The sequence below is a fragment of the Dromaius novaehollandiae genome, chromosome 4 (assembly GCF_036370855.1).
Source record: "Dromaius novaehollandiae isolate bDroNov1 chromosome 4, bDroNov1.hap1, whole genome shotgun sequence".
Taxonomy (NCBI): Eukaryota; Metazoa; Chordata; class Aves; order Casuariiformes; family Dromaiidae; genus Dromaius; species Dromaius novaehollandiae.
The window spans coordinates 69732222-69749472 of record NC_088101.1 but is presented as its reverse complement, the minus strand read 5'-3'; the positions used below and the strand labels follow the sequence as shown (position 1 = coordinate 69749472).

General features: G+C 36.4%; 1 protein-coding gene across 2 annotated transcripts; it reads left to right on the top strand.

The window, feature by feature from the left end:
- The first annotated feature begins 1252 nt into the window (after window positions 1-1252).
- Window positions 1253-16827, top strand: PACRGL (parkin coregulated like). Of its 2 annotated transcripts, XR_010389112.1 has the most exons (9): window positions 1253-1391; window positions 4641-4791; window positions 7311-7378; window positions 8443-8533; window positions 10983-11117; window positions 12292-12399; window positions 12480-12535; window positions 13413-13493; window positions 14805-16827. XR_010389112.1 is itself a non-coding variant. In XM_026122053.2 (8 exons), exons 2-8 carry the CDS (start codon window positions 4651-4653, stop codon window positions 14859-14861), a joined length of 681 nt encoding a protein of 226 aa, XP_025977838.1. In that variant the 5' UTR covers window positions 1253-1391; window positions 4641-4650; the 3' UTR covers window positions 14862-16246. The 2 variants fall into 2 exon arrangements, 1 of the variants encoding a protein (XP_025977838.1); XM_026122053.2 differs by lacking the exon at window positions 12480-12535 and having other exon boundaries at window positions 14805-16246.
- Window positions 16828-17251: the final 424 nt, after the last annotated feature.

The following is a 17251-nucleotide window of genomic DNA, read 5'->3' as shown; positions in this document are numbered from 1 at the left end:
CTCTGAAAACAGCAACAACAAACAATTCTATCCTTACTTAAACATTTGAAATGCAAATAAATAATTGCAAATGGAATGTGGATCCATGCCTGTAAACCAAACTCTTACAAAAATAGAATCAAAATGTAACCTTTCCGAAATATTTTCTTATAAAGATACTAAGAAACTGGATAAAAATGAGTGATAATTTCACATTAAAAATTACCATCCTCTTTCTAATCAATCACAAATATATAAGGTAGGTTGAAAAGCAGCCTTTTAACCTTTCATCTTTCTTCCTGCATGTGTTTTGGTGTCTGTAGGCCTGAAGCCAAGTATTTAAGCTGTAATTTGTTCAAGATGCCGCCTTAGCTCCTTGACACCTTTAACTGAGGTTTCCAAGCAGGCAACCCAACTGCAGCTTCCAGCGCTCCAGGACCATCTCCAAGGAGCCACCAGCCTCTGGGCAAACCAGTGCACAGGCTGGCAGAAACAACTAAAATTTCTACTGCATTTTACACATCCATCTGATTGAAACTACTGGTGGGCCCTGGGGAAGAAAGCCTGATGTGGCCTGGCTGCAGTAGCCTGCTGGGCGCTGCTGGACAGCTCGTCCTGAGCGCGGCTTCTCAAGGCTCCTGCAGGACCAAAACCCTTCAAACACCCCAAAAGCACCCGGCTACTGGGGCAGATGAGGATCCTGAAGCAACGGAGGGAGCCATCTGTGATGGTGGACATGGAAAATGAAAGGGGTGAGAGGCGTGATGAGGTGGACATGGAAAGAGGGGGTGGTGGTGGACATGGAAATGGCCTTCCCCTCCTGCGTGCCAGGCCCGGGAAGCAGCCCGCGCTACCAACCGGCCCCGCCACCTCCAACAGCCGCGGCAGCCTCGAGCCGGCGCCCCACTCCCACCCCGACCCGCGACTGCGCATGCGCCCTCTGCACCCCTCCCTGCCGGGCTCGGCCCCGGGAGGAAGATTGGCCTCTCGGCGGCCCGTAGCTTCCCTGGCAACCTGCCGGAAGCGTGGCGGGGCGCGGGGCTGCCCGCGCGGGGCCGCGGCCGCCAGGTGAGGGGTGGCGGGGGCGCCGCTGCCTCGGGCCACTGGCAGCGCTGGGCAGCGGCAGGCCCAGGCCCAGGCCCAGGCCCAGGCCCAGGCTCTGCGGTAGCGCCTCTGCGTAGCGGGGGCCGAGCCCCGGGGCGGCGCAGGCCCTCAGGGAGCCCCCGGCGGCTTCGCCCGCTGGCACTGCGCGACCGCCCGTCCCGGCCCCGGGCTCGGCCTCCGGGCCCGGAGTGGGGGATCGCTGCGGCCCCGGCCCTGCCCCGCGGCCCCTAACCGTAGTGGTGCTGCGGGCCCTTCTCTTTTTCCTTCTCCGTCCCAGCTGCGCTGCGGGGGGGCTGTCACTCACCCGGGTAAGTGAGCTAGTCCGGTTTTCAAGCCCTCCCTTCTTGCATTCCGCCTTTCTTAAGTGACTTCCAGAAATCAAACTCCAGGCCCCGCTTTTTCGCCTTTGAAAGGCGTCTTTTAAATGTGCTTTTTACGTTTCTGTTTAAGGATTTCTGTTCTCTGCTTGTCATCTTATAGGAGGACTGTTCACTTCTGCGTCCAGCCTTGTATGTCACTTGTTTGATTTATAGCTGTGCTGCTGCTGTCTGATCTCTCTCTGAATGCATGTACTTCTGTCGCCTCTTGACTACACAAGAACTTTCATCTTGTTCAGAAGACTGAGACCTGCTTATGAAAAGCACAAGCTCAATTGCAAAAAAATTAGTAATGCTAATTTATTTGATCTGTATACATGATTAAAATAGACTATGACCACTGCTTGCCACGTGAGAGTATCATTTGTCTCTCAACAAAGCTCTTCTGAACACTTTTCTGAGGAAAGTGTTAATGTTATTCTTTAGCAAAATGACTGTTAGCATTATAAGCAAGTGTATATTTCAGATGTTTTTACTGACAACTTGTTTTATGATATATATATGCAACTTATCATGCTATTTTATACTTTTATATTATGAAAGCATCTCAATTCCTATTTTTCTGTTAGTTAGAAATGTGTTTTCTAACTCTAATAGAGATTTGTGATAATAAGCTGACACTTAAAAAAAAAAAAAAAAAAAAAAAAAAAAAAAAAAAAGCAAAGCAGTACACTTTCTTCCTGAGCTACTGGTTATGCTTTAGGGCTTCAGAATTATTTGCAGTTTTAACAATTAGCATTTTGCAAAAATAATGGTTCGTGTAAGTGCCATGTATGTTTTTCATGTGTTCATTTGTTTTCATGTGTTCTGAAGAGACTTAATTGTTTAATTGTAGTATGTTGATTCTTCTTTTAAGAAGAATCATCACTGGAGACAGCCTATATTCTGAGAATGATAGGAAAGAGAATCCAAGATGTACAGTGGATGAAATGATTCGAATCACTAGTTCTGATTAGATTGACAGTCACAAAATACTGATTTAAGCTTTCTATTTTAGTTTTGCTTTGTATTTGGTTTTCAGCTATTTTCCTACATTTGGTTGTCACTTGTTGGTAATAGTTATAATACATTGTGTTGTGGTGTTTGTTAAACTAAATGCTGCATTTACTTCTTTCTACATGCCATAAGGACGTAGTGTATCTAGTCACGTGCTGGGACACGCTTCTGAGTGGAAGCAGAGATATTCCTAAAGATTTAGTGATTTAGGTGAAGACAAAAGACTTCCTAACTGAAAGTTCTGTCTGGAGGGAAGTATTAAAAGAGACCACCTAAGCAACAGGGACTGCCTTTATAAGAATGTAGCAGAGATTGGGACAGGGGGGTTATAGAGCTGAGGGAAGAGAAGCAGCATAACAGAATTTCTGCCTCTTTAGTTCATCCTGATCTCAGTATTTGGAATTCGCCTGTGTTGTTGGTGAACAGGTGTCATTGACTCACAAAGATGATGGTTGGATGGCAAGAGCCCTGGTCATTCTCATGGCAGTATGTTTGCTTGTTTGTATTATTTATTTTTATTGTTTTTATTTCTATATGATGTCATTTCTTGTTTACTAAAGTAATATTACTTCTTATTTACCAATTTCTTTTCCATCCAAAGTGTGCTTCAGACTAAAACAAAATGAAAATTAATAATAATGGACAAAACTAGTATTTTCACACTATATCATTTTATTAACATCATGTAATGTGTTTGATAAATAAGTAAAGCAACATGGAATCATTTTATGTTAAAAAAACTTTATATATTAGATAAAGTCCTCAGCTAACATTGTTAATTAGTTGTGGTCACTATGTTCTTCAAAATGTTGGAAGCATTATTTAATATTTTCTTCATACTTGTAATTTTGAGGGAATAGAGTTGTGTTTAAAAGGAAAAAGCTAGACATCTTGCTTTCTCAACTTTGAAACCACTAATAATGTGAACTAAGTTTAGCTGAGCAGGAGAGCTAGCTGAATCAACTGAAATGAAAAAAAAGAATTCTGTAGCAGTAAAAACAACAACAACAACCCCCAGAAAAACAGAAAACAGCCTCCACCCAGCTTCACCACACTCCCATGTAACATTTCAGAAACTGGTTCTAAACATATAATGTATAATTTCTACCTGATCAATGATGTGACTTTCTTTAGAACTTGGGCCATACATAGATGCTGCTTTAATATTTAATTGGGATTGCTTCATCCAAATGTGGCAGAAGACTAAGCAGGACAATAATTCTGCTTTTATGAGATTTATAAAAATAGGTGGCTGGATAGAGGAAAGAGAGAGAAAAGATGTGATTTCGTTTCACTTTATTTAGAAACCAAGAAATTAACGTTGATCTGTTTCAGTATGTTAGATAACATCTGAAAATCTGTATTTTCCCAGGAAAAAGTTACATTCTGCGTGATAGTGTCATGCTTGGTATGTTAACTAGAAAGACAATAGTCTTTCTTAACAATTTCATCCTAATTATGTATATTTTAGTATAGTTGATGCATTAACAATTAGAATATATGAGTATCTATCTTCATTTTTAAAAATGTAGGCAGAAAGTTATTTTTTGCAAACTAACAAAATATTTTCATTTTCTTCCTGGAACTGGAATTTCTTTTCTGTGTTCTTTCTTTGCTCCTTTACATTTCTGTTCTTTTCTCTTACTGGTTCTGCTTTGGTTTTTGTGTCCTGAGTCCCTCTGCTTACTCTTGTGTTCATTGCTTCGTCCTGACCATTCCCCAGATTGTGATGTCTTCTGCTTTAACTGTACCCAACCACAGCCTAGAAGGTTGGGGGTTTTTTTGTTGTTGTTTTTGTTACCCCCAGCCAGTCTGGGCTGCTCTGCTGAGCTGAGCACAGGTGCCGCTTTCTTTCCTGTGTGCTGCCCTAAAGGCAAACTGTAGCCAATGTCACTTTTGCTGCAGCTGTCTCACAGCACAGAAATACAGGAAAGCAGCATGGGACTAGAAGATGTGGTGATGTGCATTTGAAAGGTGGAGTGACTGGCTCCTGTGTCAAAATTGTGCTATGCTCTGTTTAGGATATGGAAAGATAAGCACTTCTTTTGTAATACATTTATTCAGATTTTATTCATTGTTTGTTCATGTGAATCTTTGCACTTGGTAATTCTAACCCTTAATGTAGTATCGTGTAGGAATGAGAATTAATTTCTTTTTCATCTTTTCTGTTCCTGTTCTGGAAAGTAATGTAAGAATGTCATCAAGCATCCAAATAAAACCGAAGACTGCAATACAGAAGAGCAAGCCATCTTCCACTTTGCCTTGTTCTCCAGAACCTTCAATTAAACTGCAGCCAAAGCCTAGTGACAAACTGAATCCCAAAACTATTGATCCGGTATGTATAGATTGTGGGTTTTTTTGATGGTTTAAAAAAAAAAAAAGTGTTTTGGGGAAATATGCTCAGTGCATCTCTAATCTTATGCTCTTCTCTGGAAACTGTTGAGATAGGATATTTACTAGACAGACCTATGGTCTGACCTAGCATGCTGTTGTTAGGTAAATTCCTCATGTACTGCTTGGCTCTAAACAAACACCAAAGTTCTAAGGAAGCTCTATAAGTTTAAAAAAAAAAGGGGGGGGTGTTGGGGTTTTTTTAAGAGTAGGCCAACATGTTAGATTTACTACAATTACTGTGTTTATTACATGAAATATTTAATGCAACATATCTCAAATGTGCTTTCCTGATCAACACTTACTACTATGCAGTTCTCTCAAAATAAGTGTCACACCTGGGTGGAACGTCTGTATTGTGTGTGTGGGGGGGGGGGTTGTAACAGCCTCAACTTGCAGAAACACTATTTTATTTATATTCTGATGTATTTAATACAGTTAGCAGATGACTGATAGACTTTTTTTTAAATCATAACTATTACATGTAGTAACAATTAACTTAAAATTTTGAAGTGTCTTCTTTTGGCCAATAATACTGATGCCAGAAATGCCTCCTGATCAGGAATGCAATAGAAGGTAAAAAGGTGTGTGCAGAAGTGTAGCTTTTCATAATGCATCCTTTTCCTTTGTTAGAGTTCTCTTGTAGGAAGCAACGTCCTTACTTTAGAAAATACATGCAGAAGATGCTTCTTCTGGATGCTTGTCCAGTTCTCTAAATTTAAACTATAATTTCTTTTCCCATACATTCCCTGATATGGAAGCACAGTTGCCTGAGGCATAAAATGGTTATTACTTTCTTTTTAAAAGAGTTCTTCATACAACCATGGCTTGGGTGGCAGTTCTTTTATTTTCTGTGTTCTTTTCCCCACCCAAAAATATCTAGGACTAAGAGATAAAAAGGATTATTGTCTAATTATAAACTTCAGAGCTTGGCCCGGTGGGATAATTGGTCTCAGTTATGGCTTTGATAACCTGTGCAATCCTATGCAATGAAACTAAGACTTGGGTAACATCTTGAAGATCGTCTAGACCTCATAAAATCTAGTGGTTTAGTTAACAGAATTGTGTGAGCATCAGAAGTCTCTTACTGAGTCCCTCAATCAAGAGAAAAAGGCAGTTTATGCCTTGCTTCTAAGTAGAAGTTTTTGGAAAAGAATCCCACAAGAATCAGACATTATATTTTATCAGGATTTTGTAAATTCCTGCAGAAGGCTTGCTTGCATCTTAAAGGAGATGGCCCATTTGATGTGGATGGCCACCATTCATAAGAAAGAAGCTAACTATTTAGGGAAAGTCCCTTGAAGACAAGGAAGAGACTCACCTTAACTCCCCAAAACTGTGAGCATGTAATCCTTTGGGAAGTATTTGGGATCTTGTGAGAGGACTAATGAAAGGAACTTTTAATTTCAAGGAAGTCCTGTGCCTGGAGAACTAGCCTTGAGTGGGAGAGTTATAGCTCACCGCTGGGCCGTGTCAGCCAAATGATTAGGAATATTACAGGCTTTTTGGAAAACGTTCAGCATGCAAGTTACTTAGAAGAGGTACTACCTTGCCGTAAGCAGAGGCTGAATACTTTCCACCTATGTGTGGGGAATTTTTTTTTTCCTTATGAAACCTTTTTGTAAGTGCTACAGTGACTCAATTAAGCCAAGATAAAGTCAAATCACGCATGCAGAATTTTAATAGAATGTTAATGTAAGTTCAGAGACTCAAAAGATAGGAATTCAGATTTCATGGTATTCCCTTGCATGTGTGCTTTGTGATAAAATCTTTAATCTGGAAAATAGTATTGAATGATCATGCTAATAAAAACTATCATGGTTCATGGGCATGAGAGGATATATATAATAAAAAATAAATTTGTGTAGATGTTCTCTCACATGAAGCTCCTTGTTTCCTTTTCCAGTGAGTTCTCCCTAGATTCTCTCCCAATATCAGCTTCCTGCTAATTTCCAGTGCCCTCATACCATCTTTCCAACATTTGCAGTTTTCCCCCCACAAATTGCCACCTTGTATTTTTATCTATACTCAGATCAGGCTGGAGTGGAGTAAATCTGCCTTCTGCATGTTATAGCAGCAACAAGAATGTCAAAAGAGTAAGAGATTCTTAATCTGATAAGGGTAGCTCATAAAACTTCAGTGTTAACATTTGCATGAAAAAATAGAAAAATAAGAGGAGCATTCCATCAGGAGAGCACTGGCTATTTATTATTTGTTAATTTTTAAACCTTCCTATACAGGCAGTTTTGGAAGGCGGTTAGTTTATCAGTCTCCGATATATGTCAGACGTATTTTTTTTCCATCCCACTTATGCAGTTCTTTTTTGATTTTTTTTTTTTTTAATCATAAGTTGAATAAGTCACATTTTTACTAAACTTCAGTTCTCACATGTATTCAAAATATCTATCAAATATTACCATTATGAATGATACATCTCTTCATCTCCTTCTTTTGTCCTCACAGTTTGGTGATCATTCTAGAGCACCTTCTGCGTTTGCTGCTATTTATGCTAAAGGTGGCATTCCATGCAGGTAATGTGTTTATTTCTTTATTTTTTGTTTTACTTAGCTTATTATGTTTAGGTAGAATTAAGTAGATTGAAATAAGTCTGTTCAAAAGTGCTTGATCTTTATAGATAGGCTGTTTGATTACATTAATTTCTGGAAGTATTTCTGTATTTTAATTCCTTTCAAAGAAGGAAGCAATTTCCCATGTGTTTGAATTTGACTTCTTTTGGTCTTTTTTTATGCTGTGTTGATACTGAAGCTGTGTATGTTCAAGAGTAGTGAGGTATTTGCAGATTTGGTCTGCCAAGCCTTTTCCGTGACAGAAGTTGATTTCTTCATGTAATAGTGTTTTCTTCCTCCTACTGGCAAAGAAAATAAAATTAGTGCCACTTTAGCAAGTAAACATCTTGCAGCCTTTTTGTCTGCAATAAGTAGTATAAGAATGTTTTCTTTAATACCCCATTTCTATAATTGTCAGCAATGTCAGATATTAACAAAACTACTTAAAAAAAAATCCACAGACTACTACCTATAATTACTTTTGTCTATTATATGTAGTAGGCACTTTTCTCTAGTGTTCTGTCAAGTGGATGCAGAACTACTTAATACTTTTTAAAGTAATCATTAATACATATATATACAAATATAATAATCACTAATATTTAGTGCTTTTCTTTATCTTAGTAATGAATTCCAATATGTCTTTTTTTCTTTTGGTTTCAAATGATTTCCCTTACCAGTTGTTATTTGAGGAAAGTGTTTATTGACTTTTATCAGCATAAGTAACTTTGCACAGGGAACATCTTTTGTGTCAGTATGAGAGGCATGCTGTAATATTTGTAACTTTTATTTCCTGATTTCTGTGTGATTGGGAGTAGAACTTAAACTGCCATGTTTGGGAACTGTAATAGTTCCACTCTCATATACCATTAAACATTTCAATAAGAAGGGCAACATGTATTGAAATTGTGTATATAACTTTATAGTACTCTTGCAAACCAACTGGAGATATTTCAGTGTGAATAGTGTTAGCAATAAATTATATATTATTATATTTTAATCTGTTAAAACTTAATTCTATATAATAGGTTAATGCATGGTGCAGTAAAGCACAGACTACAATGGGAATGCCTTCCTGAAACTGTTCCTTTTGATCCTCTTCTTATAACTTTGGCAGAGGTAAACTCACTTTTCTTTTAAAGTTAAACATACAGTATTTTTTCCATATAGTGCTGAAAAGTTATTTGGGCATATTCAATTAGCTACATTTTTGTATGTCAACTACTGTGCTGTTTAATTGCTACTACAGTTGCACTGCTATGGTTGGTGGTTTACTTTTCTCTATCCTTCTTTAGAGAGAACGTCTTTGAGCAGCGTGTTCCCAAAAGCTAAGCAGTGTCAGTCTACTTCTTCAGGATTCTACTAAAATAATTGTAGGGGCAGCTAACGTGCAACTTTTTCTGGAGATCCAATTTCAAAACTTACCTAAATTAGATAATATGTAAGGAACTAGAAGCAAACCCATTTCTGTCTGACAAAGCATTTTACCTGAGCTGTAGGAACCCTGTGTTCTAGTAAGGTTGCAAAAGAGTAAGAAATCTGCTTTTCTAAACATCCTGAAAGAATTTGTTTATTCTTCACTTTCTATTTACAATATATAACCTCTCACATATGTTACAGTGTAGAATCCAAAAAAGTCATCTCGTGTGATTATGGATAGCTTTTGTGGATAAAAGATGCTGATTGTGTAGTCACCAGTTCTTCATAGGGATATGTTAATTGACTGGATTTGCCTGGGACTGGCAAGGCCTAGGTATGTTCGGAGGGCACAAATAAGAAATATTGATTCTCTGTCTGATACTTGCTGAAGGTATTGAAGTCTACAGTTTAATAGTCAGTTCAGTTGAATTCCAGTGTCCAGTTTCAGTCAAAAACTGTTCTTAGCTTTTGTACGCCTTTGCAATGATCTGTACATGTCAAATGGACTGTCAGCTGTTCTGGATTGTTTCTACTTCTTTTGAAGTCTGATCATATCCCCGCTTTGAAATGAAGTGCCCATCTCCAAGCTAGCATCAATTGAAATCTACTGCAGTACTGTATGGAGTAATTCAAAATTAGTATAGCTGTGTTAGATTTTTCTCTTATTTGTTTTCTGGTCATGGAGCAGGCTTGTCAGTGGCACCTGATTGCACTCTCTGCTTTTTTTCACTGCAGGTGAATAGTTCACTGTTTATCTGATATTAAATGCAAAGGGTGAAAAAGCTTTATCCAAAAGAGATAGAGGCCTACATCTGAAAACTTGTGCATAAAACTCGCCTTCCTACTCAGAATGTAAAGAACAAAAAGTAGTTGTTTCCTTCTGACCACTGCAATTTACATATGTTCCCCTTTGCTTTGCTATGTTCCAGAGGGTTTTTCTTATTATTGTTAGTCAATGGAAGATGGTTCTTCCTCTTTTGGCTCTGTAATGCCAGCTCTGGAGTAGATATGTGTGGCTTCTGTAGAGATACTTGCTGTTACTTTTTGGGCTTGAGTAATGTGTTGAAGACGTAGGTACAAATACGCATTTCAGATCCACCATTTTAAGAATGATAAACTTGAAGGAATGCTTTGGTGTTTACCTCTTTCCATACAATCATACATAGCCCAAAACAATTTAAGATAAATGTAAATAAACATTATGTTTTAAAATACTGAAAATGGATGACACTATTGTGACTCTCTGTGAAAGACACCTCTGGAGAAATGGAAATTAAGACTGCTTATCTGCTTGTGCTTGAATCATTTTTAAAATACCTTTCTCTGCATAGTCAAACAACTTGATGTAGCTGCTTTTCCAGCCCAAGCAGCAAGATTATCTCTTCACTTTACCTCTTAGGTTACGCTATAAAGCACACCTACTGAAGTAAGTGTGTTCTGCTGCATAGATTGAACTAATTCAATGGAAACAGAACCCTGTAAACAAAAGAGAGAAAATAAATACTATACATGTCCAGGCTTCTGTTTTCTTAGCATCATCCATGACATTTATCACTGAATATGCTTCAGGAGTCTAAATAAGTGTTGAATCTAGTATGGAAGGTGGAACATAGCACATACTGTAGAAGGCTGCTTTTTTTTTTTTTTTTCAATTAAACAAATCTGTCAATATCTGAAGTGGCTGAGAGCTCCAACTACTCTGCTACTTCACTAGGAGTATGTATTTGTACTCTTTACAAGATTCTGCTGGTTTCTGTTCCCCCTCCTCTGCCACTAGTTCACTTTCCATTTTTCTTTCCCTAAGAGTAGGAAAATCACTTACAAATACATCCTATTCTTGTTCATGGGCTTGTTGAAAAATGAGTTTGGGTAGGTGGATTAAAGATAATGAAGTACATATGTTGATTGAATTGGCAGTATTCATAATGTTAGGCTTAATATTCAATATTCCAAAATAAAAATGAGTAAGAATATTCAGTGAGCCGGGTTGTACTCAATGGATCCACATGGTGGAGTAAGTGTATTTAATGTTTTGAATTGATGTAATAAAATCTAAATGTTAGCTTGCTGCTAGTGGGAGCTTTTTTAGTGCTGTTTTGTTTAAAAGGAAGATTAACTATTAAGCAAACATGTTTTACATTTCTAACAGGGCCTAAGAGAGACAAAACATCCCTACACATTTGTTTCAAAGGAAGGTTTTAAAGAGTTACTTATGCTTGAAGATGCTACTGGAAAAGCAGTTCCCTTGTTGCCTCGTCTAGTTCCAGTGTTAAAGGCTGCATTGGTATGTCTTACTTTTCATGGGGAGATTTTCATAGATTTGTTGTAAAAATATTAATGTGATAAATCTGTAGGGTGGGATGGTGGGAGGTGTGTGTTTCTTTTCCTCACATTGATCCTGCCTTGTTTCTGCTAGACAAGTGTGTCTTTAACTGTCAGTTCAGATGAGAAACTCCTTGAGTCAGTAGGTCTGGGCAAATTTTGTAGAAATATTAAGAACCTGACTGGAGAATACAGGCAGAAATAAATGTAAGCACTGGTGGTGTTTTTATATGTATCCATATAATAAAACATAAAACAATAATATAAAGTAAAATGAAGATGCAACAGATGAGTAATTATTCTGGCATGCAAAGATTCAAAAATGCTGCAAAGATGAAACCGAATATGCCAGTGAGAAAAAGGAATAATACAGCTAAAATGTTTAGGTCATACTCTTCATTTTTAAAATGTTTGTAATTTTTTTACTCCTTCAGAAAATAAAATGAGGTAAAAATATTGGCCTGGGAGGTAGTTTCTTTTGGATCTTTTTCATATATTATTTTTCAGAGCCCTTTTTCTGGTTCAGCCACTTTCTTTAATCTAGCTGTGCTTTGGTTCTGCTTTTAGAGAAATGGATGAAACTTTGAATATTTCTTGAGATCACAAATCAGAAATGTAGTAGACAACCAGTATTGTTTATCAGTGTCTTTGATTTAGTTTCGAAGATAAAATTCAGGAGTTATTCTTGTCTTACACATCCAGTTGTTGTTGTTCATCTGATAGCTTTCTTGTTGCGTTATTTTGGTATGATGTCTTGTTAAACTTTCTACTGAACATGCAATTGATGGCTGAATTTGTTATTCCATCAAACATAAATTATTAGTTTCCTCATCTCATAATAAATGTAGGAGTTTCATTGATGACATTTTGTGAATGCTTTTGTTTTCTACTTTTCTAAAAAAGATACTTCTACATTTAAATGTTACATCTACATACTAATATACAGTAGTACTTGTATTTCTAAACCTCTTGTAACTTTATATTTCCATTTGCTAATTACACAGTACTTTTAATTTTTCAAAGTACTATAACAAACTATGATGTAGAGAGTACAGTTTTTAAAGATGATGTGCATTTGTCTGAAGATTACTCTTGGATAGGAATTTATTAATTTTATTTTTTTCTCGCCTTTGAAGGCCCATTCAGATGATGAAGTATTCGAAAGAGGATTGGATGCTTTAGTTCAGCTGAGTGCTGTCGTTGGTTCTTCTCTTAATGATCACCTTAAGCTTCTACTCACAAATGTAGGTTTTTAATGCTGTAATAACAGATCATCTGTATTTTTGTGGTACTTTTGTTTAGATGTTTACTGTAGTATCTGCAGATATGGTGGAGGACTCAGCAGTTCCATGAAAAGCATTACGTCATATATTCTTGTGTGTAAGTCCATCATTCTTTAATAATATCATGATTTATAAAGTTCTAAGAAGATCCAAAAGCTATTGTTAAGATAAATTGGAGAATAATAGAAGTACTATCTCCAGTATTTAAAAAAGATTCTGCTTTGAGCCTGAGGTGAAACACACACTGCGTTTGAAGGGATGCTTGTTTACTGTAAAATGAAATTTGCATTTTAAAGTGTATATATTTTCAAAACTTTGTGAAAGTTGCAATAAATTAACATAAGCAAATATTCCCACTTCTTTCAGATTCTACACAAGGAATTTTTTTTATTAAATCAGCTTAGAGTAGGGCTATTGAAAATATTTTTATACTGAGTCCTTTTGTGGATGTTTTTCCACTGTCAGACTGGCTTTTCACAATTTAGTTTAGCCTGCTTCCAAAATGCACGTTTACTGCAAAATAAAAGGATGTTTGTGACACCTAATGCAGAAGAGAAAATATGCAAGAGTTATTTTATAGTATTTCCACTGTAGAAAATCTTTTTGATGCATATGAAAAATGTGCAATCTTTTAATGTGGACAGTGTTCCAAGAATGACTTCATTTTAAGGTTAATACATCTTTAAAATTTGCTTGGTAAAACAAAAAATAATCTTCAGATAAGTCTTTATATGGCTGCTGTTTGTAAGAATTGGGAGCTTGCTTTGGATTTAAGTTTCTCATCAATGAACATTACTTTTTTGCTGTGAATTAATTCCTTTACTTTGGCATCAGTTACTGTAGAGTAATGTTTGTTTTTGCTCTCGTTTTCCTAAGATAAGATGAAATAACATAATAATACAGAAGTATATTGGACTTCTTGTATATTTTGTACTATATCGTGCAACTTTTTTCCTTTTTTAATCTTCAAATAGCTTTCAAGGAGATTAATGGACAAGAAATTTAAGGAAAAAATCACTGTTGCTTTACAAAAGTTGGAGCAATATGGTGGAAAGGTGAGTTGACCAAATGGTTACCATGTAATCTGCACAGCTGAATTCAACTTTGCCAAGAAAACGTCACTCTCCAGCTTTCAGATTAATACCCGCATCCTGAAAAGTGCTTATTTTTACATACTACGACTATTCATATTGTTTAAAACACACGGTTTTTTACTGTGGCCATTTGGGGTGATATGTTCCAGTCCATGATGAAATAGTTGTTTTCATCCATTTGAGGTATTGAGTGATGACAGAAATGAAATTAAATCTATTCTGTGTGATCCATATTCTACCAGTTAGCTTTTTTTATTGTCTCCCTTTTTTTACTCTTTCATTTTTATTCTCCATTGTTTGAAGAGCAGGGACCAAAATGTAGGTCTAACACTTCTGAGCCTTATCAGTAGGCACCTAAGTAGGTTGTCCTGAATTTTATTTTAGTCAGATATGATTTTTTAAATGTTTTGAGTTTAGTTACTCTTACAGAAAGGCTTTAGAGTTGAGTACTTAAGGTTTGGGGAGATGGAGCAGGGGAGGAGGGTTCCTCTTCATTTTGGGGTGTGTGCATATTTATTCAAAAGCAATAGCAATGCTGGTATTACAGGTTTTTAAAACATCTTTACAGATAAAGAAGCATGTTTTTTATTATTATTTGTATTTATTTGTGTGTAGTGAGAAGAGGCAAATTAGCTTTCATCTTGCTCTGAGAGTTTAGGCCAGTTAACAGAACTAATCCACTGAATCACTATCCCACATTTAAGTCTTATGTTTCCTGATTTCTTGTAGCCTGTCAGTTTTATGAGTGGGTTTTCCTGTGTGTCTTTTGTAAATACTGTAAGAAGATAAGGCAGAAAACTGGAAACAACCCCCTAAATTGTGATTATAGTCAACAATATTATATAATCCAACTAATGAATTCATGAAATATCCATTTTAAATGAGATATGTTTATGATTACTATGTATGTTGGAAGTCCCTTCCAGCATACCACTCTTGTATTTAAAATCCTTCTTACCTCTTGTCTGCATTAATACCCAGTTTTTAAATATGAATTTACATAGCTTTTCTCCCTTGGATGTTTACTGTCTGCCGTTAGTCATCTTTCCTCATCATGATCCTTGATTTCTCAGTTCGTTGTTTTCATTCCTTTTGACAAGAAATTTCTCAGTAAATACTAATTTTTTTTGTTTTCTGCTGCTTCATTTAATAATAGCAAAGATAACTAAGTGGAAGTTGTGAATTATGTAATTAAAGACACTAAATGAATAGTCTTATAGGTAGTACTAGTGTTCCTTGCTTTGTTTAAATTTGTTTTATTTTCATCACCAGGCGACTGTTGCTATCATCAAATTGAAAATTCCAACCTATTGTTCTATCTCCTCTTGAACAAGAAATCCATAGTGATTTGCACTGCAAGGTGAAGTGTGGAGAGAAACTGCCTGTGAACATCACTGACGTGTATTTGGGGTATCATATATTCTCTTACACTAACCACAGCTCTTCTGCAATATGATGGAGAGTGGGAAAAGTTGCATCAGTTTGTGAAAATGTAATTATGGAAGACCATTTAAAATAGTTATCTCTGTATCTCTGTGTTGGCTGGTATTTGTGCACTTCTGTGCTTACAATGACATTTACTAATGTAAATGTCTATTTTTTGGCATTAATGTAAATGGCTATTTTTCCAAAAGTATAGACAATATTGATTTGTATTTTGTTGTAAATTAAATTTCTTTTAACAGTTTTGGTGCTTAAAATGTTTTATATGTTTGTGTGATATAAAATAATTTGACTGTAATTGCTTAAATAATAGAAAACTTAGTGTTAAATTAAATGTGTATACTTATGTTTGAAACACCTGTTATTTGTGCCACAGACACAGATGACCCCAGTTTGGATTCATCAGGATAGACGTAGATCTATTGAGAACTCAGCTCAACTTTTGCAGAGTCAGCTTTTACACATGTGAAGCTCAAGGTACCAAATAGGTAGTAAGCACTGCACAACTGAGCCTGCTCCGTGCAGTGCTGTTCTCAGCACACTGTTCTCAGAGCTGGGGAGGCTCTGGAGAGCACAGTACAGAGGCATCAGGTTGCTCCATGTAGCTGCAGCCTAGGTTTTGCTGGACTAATTTGTTCCAGTGAGCTAAATATTAGCAGAGGGAACTGGTTTTTTTACACCATATTCCCTTGCATTCAGTTCTGTAATGCTGCAGATCTGCTTGGGACTAGCTTGTGAATTCAGCCCTGGAAAAGCTAATAAGCTTTGAAATGTGGAAGCCATGGAGAAACATGTGCTAAAGACAATAAAAAGACTGCAGAAGCCAACTTACCTGGCTGTCAAGCCCTGTAGGATGCGGCTTTTGTCTATGAGCATACTGGTGCTTGATTGCAAAATGCTTCCCAATAGGCCTTGTAATAAATACTAGGCAGGTTTGGTGATGTTCCAAGTTCTCCCATGAGGGAGAGATGACTGAAGTAAGTAACAAAATTTGACTTAGCATCTTTTTTCCGAGGCAAATTAAATTCTGGAGTTAAATTTAAGTTGTTGAAAGTTGTGGGTTTTTTAAAGTCATCAAAAGATAGTGTTGCAAAGGGAGTTAAAAAAAATGCCTTGGTCATGTGAAAGCATATTTGTAGAATATTTGGAAAATTACCACTGGGTGGTTATATTAAATTTAATTGAACTGTACTAAGATTAGTTAATTTAGTTTTAAAAACTTAAATACATATATCTTAATTTCGTTAATAAAAATGTTAAATTTGAAGAAATGCAACTGTTTGTTTTAACAGCACAAAAAGCAGTCATTCTCCTTGTTTTTTTCATGTTTGTTTATTTATTTTTTTTTTTTTTTACAAAATGTGCACATTTAGTTTACATGAACATGCTACAGCAAATTTCAGGTGTACATGTATTGTACTACTCTTATTCTACACTGGTGATAGCAGAGCAGCCTTCAACATGCCTCTTAATGTCCCATCTCTACACCAGAATAGATACCTGATTTATTTTTGCAAAAGAATGTTTGTAGCATTCTTTTTACTTCTTTAATCCCTTTTCACATTTTCTGCAGCAATGTCACAATGAAGATTGGTCTATCTCTGATAGCATTTCACATATTTTCCAATATTAGCATATAAAATCTCTGGACAGTAAATCATAAAAAGTAAATGTGTATGTGGGGCAGAAACAATGTTATGTTTTAGATACTTTTTTCCCCCCCCTCTTTCTTGATTCAGAATTAAGGTAGTTCTAAGCATAACAATGTAATGATCCTAAAAAATGTAGATCTATATCGCTGAAGTTTCCATTTCTTCCCATTTCTTTCTAATTAAAGATGAAATAGATGTTAGCCTGTCGAGGATCCATTATTAGTAATGTTGCTATATACTGATACTCATCCTGAGTGCTGAAGTGGAAAGGAAGCTTCAAAAGAACTTTTTGCCTTTTTCTTCATTAAAGGCAGTAAGATACATACATCTGAGAACAATTCTGGGATCCAGTCAAGTTTTCTTTTCTTCATGAGATGGGTCAACTCAGAAGATCCTTAATTTTAAGCAGAGAACTGACACATCCAACAAGAATTAGAAATACAGTATATCAGACTCCTGATATACATGTCATAAAAAATTGAATGCAGATTTATTAGCTAAGTACAAGTGATAGAAGTTTACTAGCATTTGGTAGGCAGTAAATCTACCTCTGTTTCTTTTTCTGTTTTTTGTTAGAAAATGGTTCTTCCTCTCGTAACTTAGCTATTTTATTTGTTGTGGGCA